General features: G+C 39.9%; 1 protein-coding gene across 3 annotated transcripts in view; it reads left to right on the top strand.

Annotated features, from left to right (window-relative positions):
* Window positions 1-14517, top strand: part of otofa (otoferlin a) — a 134582-nt gene that overhangs the window by 114514 nt on the left and 5551 nt on the right. For all 3 annotated transcript variants that reach the window (XM_084737211.1, XM_084737213.1, XM_084737212.1), the window contains 12 exons: window positions 1795-1940; window positions 2033-2167; window positions 3040-3177; window positions 3276-3403; window positions 3596-3766; window positions 4720-4880; window positions 5427-5569; window positions 6455-6543; window positions 6820-6918; window positions 11956-12197; window positions 12319-12497; window positions 13270-13370. In XM_084737211.1, the coding sequence (XP_084593337.1) occupies window positions 1795-1940; window positions 2033-2167; window positions 3040-3177; window positions 3276-3403; window positions 3596-3766; window positions 4720-4880; window positions 5427-5569; window positions 6455-6543; window positions 6820-6918; window positions 11956-12197; window positions 12319-12497; window positions 13270-13370 (1732 nt within the window). The remainder of the gene's footprint in view (window positions 1-1794; window positions 1941-2032; window positions 2168-3039; window positions 3178-3275; window positions 3404-3595; window positions 3767-4719; window positions 4881-5426; window positions 5570-6454; window positions 6544-6819; window positions 6919-11955; window positions 12198-12318; window positions 12498-13269; window positions 13371-14517) is intronic.

Genomic DNA, 14517 nt, shown 5'->3' with positions numbered 1-14517 from the left:
TGTATGATATACTAATACTGATTGTATACTGTTTTAGCACTTCATAACAATTAGGGCCTGACCAGTACTGGATTGTTGGGGAGCCTGTGCCAATAACAATTTTAGGGAGTAAAGAAATTCTGATATTGATATATTGGAAGATATTCTTTATACAGAATATACCATGCTGAATATAGAATATATACATATAAACACACATTTTTACTTTTTGTAATGATCCCTCAAAAGTAATAAAAACTTATAAATAATGGTAAATATATATATTAAAAAAAAACAAATACAGCAAAATGTTTGTATGTATTAAACTTGAACTAAGAAATAATTAAACTAAACAGAAAATGCTGCCTATAAAGCTAACTAAATAATCAATCTGCATTATGTTCTGTTAAAAAAAAAAGTTTTCATATAAGCACATATCAGACAGCAAACATGCCGACACCAATACAGCTGTGAGAGGCCAATGTTTGGCTGATAATATCAGTCAACTAATCAATATACTTCACTGTTTTATACTAACAGCAAATTATACAATATGTGTGATGCCAGGTGTCAGTTAAGGGATGTCAAAATGTTTTTCTCTGATATTTTATTTTTAATTCTTCTGTAGTGTTTACCATACATTCTTTGGAACTCAAAGACTTTTTGCATTGCATTGTGGGAGAATAGTGTCCATCAAAGGCAAAAATTGACTATGTTTTAAATGCATGCTATCTGCTTTGAATACACTATATTTTGTCACTTTTCTAGTGTGAACACACAACATACTAAAAACCTGCTAGGAGTCAATGCGTGGCATCGATTCAGGACATTTCAACAATCTCACAATGCAGTGTGTCACATTTTAGAGCAACAGAATGCAGCTTTCAGTGATGAATAAAACTATTCATAAATGTCAGAAATCTAAATTAACTTGTGTGGGATGTGAGTTGTAGCAGAGAGCATCTTTGTCTCCTTCCTCCCCTGTGGATTCATCCTTCATCCATGCTTTGAACATGAGTGAAACATTATCATATTCATCACCATTTCCTACATTAGCATGACCTCCCAGCTGTGCTTCACACATGAAAGCTGGCTGATGCAGACTCATCGAGTTAACCTAGATTTGCACTAACATGCTCACATACATAAAAATATAAATCATTGTCAAATTTAGCATCCAACTTTAATAAAAACTGTGAACAACACTGAACCCCAGTGGTCTCTGTTGTCAAGATGAACATTGGCTGACATGACTGCTGCGAATCATTTATCATCATTTCTTGATAACATGCTACATAACTAACATGTTTCTACAAGTTACCTTCTAACATTTTGCTAGATGTACTAAGACCTGTGAAGACAGTAGTCCAGCCTACTGAAAAAAAACGCATGAGAAGATTTATGGCTTTGTTTGTAGATTTTAGTGTCATGGATTCAAGGTGAGCACTGACTTTTAATCTTTGTATTTGGGGTCAAAAACATTTATCTCTTATTTATGTTTTTCTGTGTTCAGTTAGAAAATTCCAGCTCATCCATTCATTGTTCAATGCAGGGATCTGCAGTCATGTGGTGACACTGTTACGTAGAGTTGTGTGTCATCTGCAAACGTTTGGTAGTCTATGTTATAATATCAAGAGGCCCGGGAATAGACCCTCGAGGAACGCCACATTTCAGGGAAACATAATCCCTTAACAAACAGACCTGTCAGCTTTCGTGTTGAATGACACGTGTAGTTCTGTGTGCAACACTGCCATCCCTCCTCATGTCTCCAACCCTCCTCTGTCCACGTCCGCTTCCACTCATCCCTCCAATCAGATATCAAACCCGATGACCTTCTTCTGAAAGGCTCCAAGATGAAGGAAAAGAGCAAAGAGAAGAAGAGCGCCAAGGACAAGAGGAAGGGTCAGGCTGCCGACGGCTCGGAGAAACGGCCGATTAAAGCAAAAGTGGACGAGCTGTTGGTGAGTACGTCGTTCACACAAAGACAAAAACAAACCAGCACACAGTAACAAACGTGTAGATCCCAGTGCATGATGTGTTTGTTGACGTGCAGGTGTACAACAAGGAGCTGGAAAGTGAATATGGCAACTTTGAAGACTGGCTCCACACTTTCAATTTGTACAGAGGAAAGGCCGGGGATGACGACGAACACGCCCTGGATGACGACAGGATTGTTGGCAGATTCAAGGTGGGAAAACACTGAGTAAAAACAAGTACGTGCCAACCTACGTAGTGCTTTCACAGCTAACTTGTTTGGTTCAGTTAAAACAAACCCAACTCCTTTGGGGTGTTGAAAGCTGTCGGTCAGATCCTGGTGCAGACCAAAGAACCAGGCTGAGACCTTTTGAACAGGTGGGACTCAGGTACGGTTAGTTTGTGGTGTGAAAGTAAACAAACCAACCATTGGATTTTATGATAACAGTATATGATTTTAACATAAGTACTGAAAAAAACATCTACTGGTTGTGAAATCTGTTTAGAAAACAATCTTATAATTGATATAAAGCATGTATATAGTTACACAAATAAGCTGGTCGCCATGGTAACACATATACATGTCAGTGTGGGTATTTCCCCTGATTAATGGGTCAAAAGCTCTTCAGACTGCTGTGCCTGTGGCCTTTTTTTTGTGTACTTTGTAAGTTCATTAAGTCCATAAAAATCTGCATGACAACAATCCCTCAGTAAACCCGTTATTTTGTTATCAAAAAGATTTTATTACGGAGCATCAAATCAGGAAATCTTTTGTTTTTATTGGCAGTAACACGCCTCCTACCCATCTCAGGGAATGTGAAACAGTAAAATACGGTGATGCAGGAGAGAAACTAAATGAGAAACCACAGAGTTAGAAGCTATAACAGCGCTGAGAACTGAACACACTTTCAAAAATGTCTTTCTCTCTGCTCGCTTGCACGCACACGAGTTCAGTCTCAGCTTTCCAGTACACATCAGAAAAAAAAAACAGAAAAGCCAACGTGTCTACTGACAATGGGAAAAGGGTCAATTTAGCCACGTTTAAATAATTTTTTTTTAACCTTTTTTTTTTTTTCTGCGACCCAGGGATCCTTATGTATGTACAAGCTCCCTCTGTCTGAGGAGATCACGAGAGAGGCGGGATTTGATCCAAATATGGGCATGTTCCAGAGCATTCCACACAACGATCCAATCAACGTCCTCGTCCGTGTCTACGTGGTCCGGGTGAGTGACCGCTCAAGTCTATACTGCAGTTAAAAAACACACTCAGAAGAAACAGAACCAAATAAATGTTCTCTCTGTTCTGTTCTCCTCCACCTCAGGCTACAGACCTTCATCCTGCTGATATCAACGGCAAGGCTGATCCATACATCGTCATCAAGCTGGGCAAGTCAGAGGTCAAGGACAAAGAGAACTACATCTCCAAGCAGCTCAATCCTGTGTTTGGCAAGTACGTTGAGAAAGAACTACTTTCCATTTAGTATCAGGAGAAAAGTCTGACTTATAAAAAAAATCAGCTCGTGTTATAGTAATCAAACTCACCCAGCAATCCTCAAAAAATGCTGAATCTGTTTCTCACTTTTGCATTAAACCCACATGTCTTGTTCTCGACTTGTCCTCTTTATCTTCCACTTGTGCTCAGGTCATTTGACATCGAGGCCACGTTCCCCATGGAGTCCATGCTAACGGTGTCCGTGTACGACTGGGATCTGGTCGGCACTGACGACCTGATTGGAGAGACAAAGATCGACTTGGAGAATCGTTTCTACAGCAAATACAGAGCCACCTGCGGCATTTCATCCAACTATTCTGTGTGAGCGTCCATGTGGTTTTATTCTCTACACGTTTTAGCTTTATGTTTTATTTTTTAACACCTGTTATAAGGGGTATCTTTGATCATTTTCAACCTGAACCCTATTTTCTCATGTCAATTGATTGATTGGGACAGCCATTTTTGAAATGGGTCCAGTATTCGGGGAGAGCACTGCAACTGCACAATGCAACTGCAATGTAATCCTTATGGGAAATTCCACCCATCAACGTATGTTGACTAAACGTGCTTGTTTTTGCCACTAACTGGATCAGATTGTTATTCTAAATGTCTGGCAACGTTATGAAAAGGATCCCTATAGATGGAGACATTTTTATTAAAGAATAGGATCTCTTTTGTTTTACCAGTTTTATCGCTCTCGTCAAAGCCAGACTCCATTTACAGAAACCGTAAATTTATTATCATAAAACACACTTCAACAAAATTTGACAGAAACAAAATGAAACTCAGCAAAATCATTTTTTCCATCTTTCCACTGCTCCAGCGACCACCAACTCTGGTTTGGTTGAAATAATCCTTTTATTAACCACGTTAGGTGTGAAAATATTCTGGCTCTGTCTGTGGTTTCCTCCTATTACTCTCTCTCTCTCTCTTCTGATGTTCGTCCTCCCTTTCACTCCTCTCCTGATATTTTCACATCTCTCAAGCTTAGAATAACAAGCTGAGTGTTTCTGAGCCAAGTGGCAAAAATGAGCACTTTTGATATACTTTGAGGGGGGGCTATTGACTCTCCTAAGTCCCACCCCTCATCGTCGTATGCTCCAATAAGATAGATAGATATTTCTCCTCATTATTCACCTGGACACAAAAACATGTTACCCTTTAAATAGCATTTGAAATTGAAATTGAAATTGAAATCTTGGACAAGAGATTTATTAATACCCCAAAAAAACTTCAGAAGTTCATTTTTTGTCTTTTTTATCCATTGATGTCAGCCATGGATACAATGTATGGAGGGACCCGATGAAGCCCGGTCAGATCCTGGCGAAACTCTGCAAGGACGGGAAGATCGATGGACCTCATTATGGGCCGGGAGGCAAAGTCAAGGTGGCAAATCGAATCTTCACAGGACCTACAGAGATTGAGGATGAAAATGGTACGGCTGCAGTGAGATCATATAATAGTCCTACATAGGATTAAAACACACTACTTAACAATTTAAATTTATTGTGATACCAATCTAATAACATAAACAAGCGATTGGTCGTGTCTGATCTTAAAATAGTCACAGTGTTTGTCCAGGTTACATTCACAACAATCTTTGTTGGTTGTGGCTGCAAAGATATTTTCCTCTTCTATCATCCTTGCTTTCTTCTTCTTGTCCCTCTTGTGTGCTTAAAAACCACATCCCTCACATGATCGAACAGATTTCCCATGAGACACAACTAATCAAGGTAGAAAAGTGTGTAACTGCACATGAATACCAGCACTTCTGATGTGTGTCCACTGTATATGTTGATCTTTTAAACAATGTTATGGCCATCAGATGTTGCCAGTAATTTTAGAAATGGTTGTTTACGTTACCATTAAGCTATTAAATGTTAAAATAAACCTGGTTAAACTGAATTCCTTTACTCCAGTTTAAGTGTTTTGATGTTTTGCTTTCCCTGCCCCTCTGTATCGTCTTGTGTCGATATCTCAGGTCTGAAGAAGCAGACAGAGGAGCATCTGGCTCTGACGGTGCTGAACCACTGGGAGGAAATCCCGAGGGTGGGCTGCAAGCTCGTCCCTGAACACGTGGAGACCAGACCACTGCTGAACCCCGACAAACCCGGCATCGAACAGGTACGCTGTAAACACCAATACAATCAGTTAACTTAAAAGTGTAAACAACCTGCACCCAAACTTTTACTAGGCACTCCATTCAACTATCAAGTGCATAATGTACAGTTGAAGTCATCAGGCTAAATTTTAGTAAAATTAACTCAGGAATCAAAACTTGTTGACTAAACATAAAAAATATGTCAGTCTCATAAGTCTCATAACACTCATAAGTGTTTGTGTCAAGTGAACATAAAGGGTCCCATAGTCTAAAGTGCATGACACACTTATATTTCAGGCATATCCAATTCTACTTTTTTATTTAAGCTGTACAAAATCTGTACACAAAGTAAGGTGCATAGCGCAAAAAGGTTGTATATAGTCACTGAATTAGCTAAAGGTGTGTTTTGCGCGTAACATGAATGAAACCTATCAGAGTGTTGTCTCCTGTTCCCTTTAAAAGCAGGCTGGGCTTTATGATTAATATCAGCTGGGTTGCAGGGAGGTTAAATAGGCTGAAGCGTCTCCTTGTGCGTGTTTAGGCGCAGCATCATGATTGCACACATGGAAAAGTTAGTGTTTATTACTGAAATCAGCCTCTAAATCATTATAGAAAACACTAATAGTGCATAATATAATGGGCTGTTTACACAAAGTGGGCATGAAAATGACAATAGCAAAAACAGCTAAGCTGTGCTGTACACCATTTTGCACCAGGCGGAAGATAGCGTCCAGATTTGTCATATTATTTTGACAGTCCTGAACATCTGAGCGGACTCTACAGTAAAATTTAGTGTCATGGATGAATTGGGGTTTACAGTGAAAGAGCCACACTTTGTCTGGAGTCATGAAACAGATTGAAATTCTAGTTGAACTGTATTTTTTATTTATTTTTGTGTATGTTTAAAGGGCCGTATTGAGATGTGGGTGGACATGTTTCCGATGGACATGCCTGCTCCTGGACCTGCAATTGACATATCACCACGGAAACCAAAGAGGTAGGTGGCGGCCTGGAGCAAATAAGACAAATTAAAATACAAATATGAATTTTTCTGATAATGAAAAACTTTAAATCCACCGCAAACTTTAGTGGGAAAATATTTACTAATTGCATTCAAAGTGTCTAAATTTCTTCAGTCCTTCTCAACAGAATATGTAGTTTTATCCCCAGGTTAAATAATGGTGAGTCTGTTTGAGTAGTTAGCTCTCTATTTACTGTTGAATATAAGTCCAACCGTGTGTGTGTATGTGTTCCTTCCTCCTCCCCTTACCAGATATGAGCTCAGGGTGATTATTTGGAATACAGACGAAGTTATACTGGAGGACGATGATTACTTCACTGGGGAAAAGTCCAGTGACATATTTGTCAGGGGGTAGGTACAGAGGGACGCGGCAGCCAAAGCCTCGTCCCGTGGGTGTGAGCTGTGTGTGGATTTTTTTTTTTTTTTGCAGTTAACCATTATTTTTTTTGTTTTGTTTCCATTTTTTCTGTGTGCGTATTCGTGTCGTGTCTGTCTTCGTGTTTGTGGTGTGTCTCCTGTCTGTCTATCTGTCGTCCTCTCTCTCTCCTCTGGTCAATGCTCTGCTGGTGTCTAGCTTTGAGCTTCGTGTTGTTATTTGGAACACTGATGACGTAATTCTAGAGGACGATGCTTTCATGACAGGAGAGAAGATGTCTGACATCTATGTCAGGGGGTAAACACACGAATCCATCGCATGGCTCGTACAAAAATACCTCCCTCCCTTCCTCCTGAAGCCCCGATGTAATTTCTTTCTCCCCTCCCCCACTTCCTGTCTCAACTCTCCATCCAGCACGTAACAAAGCTTGTCCTAAACTCTCCAAATAGCACGCTGAAAACTAATGCTAAATGAAAAATGAGTCCAGTCAGGATCAAACCACATAAACAACTTTTTGAACACAATTATAAATGTATAATGTAAAAGCCAAACCAACCCACTTGCATTAACACAGCTACAAGCTGCACAGATATACACAGAGATATACTGAGATTGAAAGTTTGTTCATGACACTGGAAACAGCAGAAACCTCTCAGCTCACACGGACACAGCTGCTCAGAGGACTGAATATTTTGAACATCTACATTATCATGACAATCAAAAGCTCCAGAGCAGCTACTGACTGGACCTTGAGATTGTTTTGTCAACTTTAAATATGTTTCACAAAGTGGTTCACTTTCTACCTTCTTCTGCGGCTGTACTTTAAGTTAATTTAAGGTTGCGCACTTGTCTTTTTCTTTATTTTTTGAAAACTGTTGGGTTTTTTTTGTCAAACTACCATTTTTTAATCAAACTACTATTTTATTTTATTTTGAAAAACTTCTGTTTTCTTTTTTGGTCTAACTTCCATTTTCCATTTTCCCTTTTTCAAAGTGAAACTACATTTCTTTGGCCCAAACTATAATTTTCCTTTATTTTGTAAAACTACTGTTTTTTATTTTGTTTCCTTTTTTGCGACACTTATTCTTTTTGTGTCAAAATATTATTTCCAATGTCGAGCAAACTTTTACACTCATCACAGATACGGCTTTTACATAAGGGAGGAATGTTTTGCAATATGTTTTGTCAGTGTTTGTGGTTTGATCCTGTATTGCGAATTACTTGAAATTACTTAACTTTATATTTATATGAAGAGCTACAAGATATTTGTTGTTTTAATTTTAAGATATTTGGAGCCTCTTGCATGTATTTAAGCAAAGAAATATGCATGGCAATGTGACAGAGCTCCAGTGTTTTTACTAACATTGTCATGTTGCAGCCTGAACACTGGACCTTCTTCATGGCAGACATTTTGACTTGTTTTAAATTTGCCTTCTGTACAAAGAAACTGCCTCACATTCAACCCCGGGTGTGAATAATAATACTGTAAATATATTGTCATATATAGTGATCACAAACTATGAACAGTGTTTGAGAGCAGTGTTGTAGTTTTTAGTGTAATTATTGCCCAGGAGGTTGCAGTAAAACATGGAACTTCATTTAAAGTTGAAAGGAAGGCAGAACAAATATTCACAGGATGGAGGTGTAATGTGATTATACTCCTGCTTTTTCTGCCATTACATGTAAAATGTCTACAATGAAAAAGGTCTATAGTCCCTTTGATATTTTATTCATGTTCAAAGTTATTAAAGGGAAATTTTACCACATTTTATGTGGATGTTCAGTCAGTGTTGATGGTGAATGTAGTCAGTTGAAGCAATAAATTCCTCCAGCCTCAGCCTGTTTTAGAATATTAGCTAGCTGGTTGTTGTTGTTTTTTGTTTTTTGTTTAAGAGAAGAAGGAGATGTTACCTCAGCTGCACAGAAAAAGAAGCAAAAGACTGATGGAACACAAGAAAGTGAAGTTTGCTATGATATTGAATTAGACTGAAAACCTTTGTACATATAAACCAGGAGCGTGCATGTGATATGAGAGCACAGAACAATATCTGCGAGCAGAACACCGTCCACACTCGAAAGCATATCTGCTCTGTATGTACGATGTCCTTCCCATCTTGACTTCAGGTGCTCAACAGTCCAGAGTTTCTGTTGTCATATTTTGTTCTTTATAATGCACCACACATTTTCAAAGAGAGACAGTTCTGGACTGTCAGTCTCGTACCTGAACTCTTTTACTATGAAGCCACGCTGTTGAAACACATGCAGAATGTGTCTCGGCTGAAAAAAGCAGGGACGTCCCTGGAGAAGATCTCACTTGGATGACAGCATATGTTGCTCCAAAACCTGCATGCACCTTTCAGCATCTGTGTTGTGCAAGTTACCCACGATGCCATGGGCACTAACAACAGCACACCTTCACAGATGCTGGTTCTTGAATCTGGATGGCCCTTTACCTATTTAGGCTGGAGGACACGATGTCCGTGATTTTCTAAAACAATTTGAAATGAGGACACCGTCTCAGATGAGCTTGCGCCCCAACGAAGTCGGCTGTGTTCATGGCTTTTTGCTTTGCATGGTAAAGTCTTGCATTGCATTTGTAGATGCGGCGCCAGCAAGCCCATGCAATATCCTTTATACAACGAACATGTTGATTCTTAATGAGGGGACATGTATCCTGCTCCATGACTTCCTCTATTTTGGATTCCATTTTCACTGTTGGATGCGCAGCTAGTTTACAAGCAAAGAGAACAAAATTATTTTTCAACTGCAGCACACACCCTGGCTATGAGACATGGAGACTTGAAATCCAAGTTGAAAAACTGTAGTTTTCCGTAACACAAACTGTGTCACTGTGCACAACAAATTACAGTGCTGGTGTCCGAAGAACAAAAGATTTCACAGCAGGAAAACTCTTTCTCTGTCAATATAATACACACTGAAGAGTTTATTGTTTAATTGACTACATTCACCATCAACACTGACTGGACATCCACATAAAAAGTGGTGAATTACCCCTTTAATGTCAGTGTTTTTCTGAGCCTCCTCACGCCTGCATTCTTAACCAAACTCACTTTTCCCTCAGCTGACTTGGTGTCACCCGTGGATGTGTCACCTCAGGACTGCGCTGTAACAAACAGGGTGCCATCCTCAAACAACCCTCGATAACTTGGAGGATGATAAAGTATATTTTTATTCAGTGCTGACCCAACCGTCTGCCTTGACCGTGTAAAGACAGGAAGACGGGGTTGTTTCAGATGGATCCAATGTTCTGATACAGGGCTTAAGATTCAGTTGCTGGGTCACATGAGATCAGGCATGTTTTAGTGACATTGTCCAAATGCTCTCTCACCTCAATCCCAGCCTAATTTATACCAGTGCGTCTCAGTTACCAAATCACAACACATTTCCTCACAATTTTCAGTATTTACTAAGATATTTTGGGCTGACAATCCCTTCTTGTGAGCTTACTTTTTCATATTTTTAGCGTGTGTGTGTTTTGAGAACTGAGAGTGCAGCTTCCCTCCTGCTCCTCCTCACTAATGAAGCCAGACTCGCTCAACTGTTACTGAAAGACCTTCAGCGGACACAGACTGATCTCAGAGACTTTTATCCTCCACTATCTGCATCCAAAATATGAAAAAAAGTTGTTTTTTTTATAACACTTTATTTAAAGGGCTGTGTACAAGACTGCATTACACTCTCATAACCATGTCACGACACCTGTCATAAACACGGAGGAGTCTTTATGAATGTTTATGACTGCTGTCATTTGTTGTTTTTCAATCAATTATGTCATTTTTAATTGTTTGAGATGTCTTTGTTGTGACAACTGCATCAATCAAGACAATAATGTCTCTGTTATGACAACTTGACATTATCAAACTTTAAAAAAAAGTTTAGCTTTATGTTTTAGCTTTACATTGAAGAAGAGATATTATGCAGTGAGCAGGTCGTGATTGCAAAATCACCCTTGAATTGATCTGTGTATGATCCTGTTCGTTACATTTCTACCTACTAAAAAAGACACAAAATATGAATTCAAGAACTCTTTATTACTTTGAAAAGGATTTTATTTCTCCCCCAATGCCTTTGATCAGAACTGTGTTCATAGCAACAATCTGTTCTACATAGCAACAGTCTATATGGAAACAACCGATCTTAGAATGTCGTAACTGACCAATCAGGATCTAGTATTTAACAAAGCTGTGTAATAAACTGTCGTATGTGGTTGGTTGTTGACACTGGCCGTCATGTGACTATTATAAGTGTGTCATTAATATTTTCTTGTGAGGAGCCCAGCCAAAAAAAAAAAAACACCTCTGAAGTGTATTACCTGTCGTGAAACTGGGTACCACTGGTTTGAGGCTGTGTTCAGTCCTGTTCTGGCTGACGATCTCCTGTTCAGCAAGAGTTTATTTCAGAATGTTGTTGATTAAGGCTTTTAAAAACAAGTTTTAATGTAGTCTGGATGCAGTCTGACATAATTGACTAAATGATTCTTAATGACAGCAGTCAAAACCATTCATGAAGACTATTTCATGTTCATGACATGGCTATGACAGTATAATGACAGTGTTATGCAGACCCCTTCAAATAAAGTGTTAGCATTTTTTTAAGGAAAATTTTCAATAATTTTCAATAATGGCATTATTGTAAGCTTTGTGTATGCATGGCTTCGAAAAATAGTGTGAAGCTCCAACATCAAATCAGATTTTTATTTACCATCATCTCACACACGTATATTAATCTGATTTGATGTTGGAGAGTCACATTATATGTTTTGATTTTGACCTATTAGCATCATCTCTCTTGTTAGCAGCCTGGAACATTTAACATGTCCTTTGCTCTTGTTTAAATCAGCCAAATTAATATCCAGTAACTGACATGGATTTCCAATTTTCCTACATGTTAGACCTTAGAAGTGCATGACTAACAAACTCTATCCACTCACCTCACCACACTGTGATCCTGAAGGGCGACCTGACTCTGATCTCTGTGGCCCTTCCACACAGATGGCTGAAAGGACAGCAGGAGGACAAGCAGGACACCGATGTCCACTATCACTCCCTGACTGGTGAGGGCAACTTTAACTGGCGCTTCGTCTTCCCCTTCGATTACCTCATGGCCGAGGAGAAGATCGTCATCTCGAAGAAAGAGTCCATGTTCTCCTGGGACGAGACTGAGTATAAGATCCCTCCTCGCCTCACGCTGCAGGTCTGGGACGCTGACCACTTCTCTGCCGATGACTTCCTGGGTGAGAGCTGATGGGAATTTGGATTACATGTTGTTGGACCTTTGGTCTCCCCCATCTGATTTAGCCACAGAAAAACCAACCATCCTTATTGTCTGTCTGCTCTGACTACCACCACTCCCAGGTGCGATTGAGCTGGACCTAAACCGGTTCCCTCGGGGCGCCAAGACGGCCAAGCAGTGTTCCCTTGACATGATCCGAAATGAGCAGGAGCTGCCCACCATTTCCATCTTCAAACAAAAGAGGGTCAAGGGCTGGTGGCCGTTTGTGGCCCGAGATGAGAACGATGAGATGGAGCTCACGGTGAGTCGGTCGTGAAATACTGAGCATAAGAGCGGGAGCAAACATTACATCACCATATTGAAATTACTTCATAAATAATTTCAAAACAGCAAATGGAAAGTCAACTTCAACAGAGTAAAAGCTGAGTTTAATTCAACTGTACAAAGAAGAGTGTGAGTGAAGAACGAACCTGTACGGCAAGAACATAAAAGTATCAAATACAGTTCAATCGAAAGCAAACGTTTCTGTCTAAACTAGGAAAAAGAGAAGGCTGGCTGCTCTGTGTGCTCAAACATATATATGAAATGTTTCAGGTGCTCTTGGAAAAAAGCGGAAAAGAACAGGATAAACAGTTGAGGTCCCATCATAAATCTGAGGTGCCCAAAGAAGATTTTTTTTTTTTTTAAAATTCTGTGACTCAAAATGATGCTCAGAATTTTCAGATACATCTGTAATTTTAATTATTTAGTTCATTTCTTCCATTTTGTTTGTTTGTTTGTTCTATTTAATTTGAAATAGAACTTCCTCTTACCGGAGACACTGGAGCGTATATAATGACATCACACCTAATGGTGCACAGTATTCAAGTATTTTTTATCTTCATAGCCTTGTCCCCTGCAAAAATAGAGATAGACTTTTACTTTGACTACAGATGATGCCTGACATTCAGGCACAACACTGTGTGACAAACAAAAGTATTAGGATAGAGATGCTTAGACTCAAGGTGTCGTGCTGATTGATTTATATTATTTTTATTGAATGTTATTAAATGTACAGTATGTTGTTATTGCAGGGTAAAGTAGAAGCTGAGCTTCACCTGGTGACAGCAGAAGAGGCAGAGAAGAGTCCTGTGGGACTTGGACGAAATGAGCCGGATCCGCTGGAGAAACCAAAGTAAGATATTTTATTTATTCACAACATGTAGACTCAAACACTCAAAAACACGCACTTTTTATTTCACAAATAAAATTTGAGGATGGTTGTGTGGAGCAAATAAAATGCACAGACACGACTGTCCTTTAAATTTCCTCTTCAAGAAATTCATTCTCACAGTGCAAAAAGCAGCGGATGAATATTGGATTACAGATCACCACCAGTCAGGATTTAACATTCAGTATGGATGTGATTTGGTCTTGTTTGACTGCACGACCTCTGCTTTTTGCACTGTCAAAAGGCCACTGTTACACTTTCGCACTCGTTTCTCCTCCTACCATCTCTTCAACTGTCTCCCTCTGTCTCTCCCCTCCCCTCGTCCCTGCCCTCCTTTGTGTGTGTGACTCCCCCTTTCTCCTGACCCTTTCTCCCTGTTTTTTGACTCCATCTGCATTCCTTCCTTTCTTCCCTCTCTCTACCTCCCTCTGTAAAGTCGTCCGGACACCAGTCTAATGTGGTTTCTGAGTCCTCTGAAGTCCATTCGTTACTTCATCTGGCACAACTACCGCTGGCTGATCCTCAAGGTCCTGGGGCTGGTCCTGCTGCTGCTCATGCTGGGCCTCTTCCTCTACTCAATCCCCGGCTACCTGGTCAAGAAGATACTGGGGGCCTGACGTGCTGGTAGCCTCCGCCCCCTCCCCGCCATCTCTGCTTTTCTAGTTAACCCCTTTGCTTCCTGGATTCTCCTGTGCTGTCCCACCAAACTTTCTTTGTCTTCTGTCCTCTCCTCCTCTTTTGTCTCTCCTCCTTTGCCTTAGCTAGAGATCAGTGTCAGTGTCTTTTGCCACCAAGTGCCATTACACATCTCATAAGTGACCAACTGTTTGATATGGAAACATGCAGGGCCGTTTCCAGGTACAGGAGATTGAGGCGGCAGCCACATGATCACATGATAGGGGATGGATGGTAGAGAAGGGAAAACTTTATATGTTAAAGACCTGCAAGCGTTCAAGCCTTTGAGAAACTCAAAACAGTTGTATGATGGGAGAGTTGGTCGTGTGAGGATTAAAACTACTCTGCATTGACAATACAACACAATATTCATTAAATGGGAGTTTAATGTAATTGAACAATGGACTGCAGTTGACAAGAGGCGGCCATGTTTGAT

Source organism: Lutjanus erythropterus, chromosome 15, assembly GCF_056507025.1.
Source record: "Lutjanus erythropterus isolate fLutEry1 chromosome 15, fLutEry1.hap2, whole genome shotgun sequence".
Taxonomy (NCBI): Eukaryota; Metazoa; Chordata; class Actinopteri; order Lutjaniformes; family Lutjanidae; genus Lutjanus; species Lutjanus erythropterus.
The sequence above is the reverse complement of the archived record's forward strand: the minus strand, read 5'-3'. Positions and strand labels throughout refer to the sequence as shown.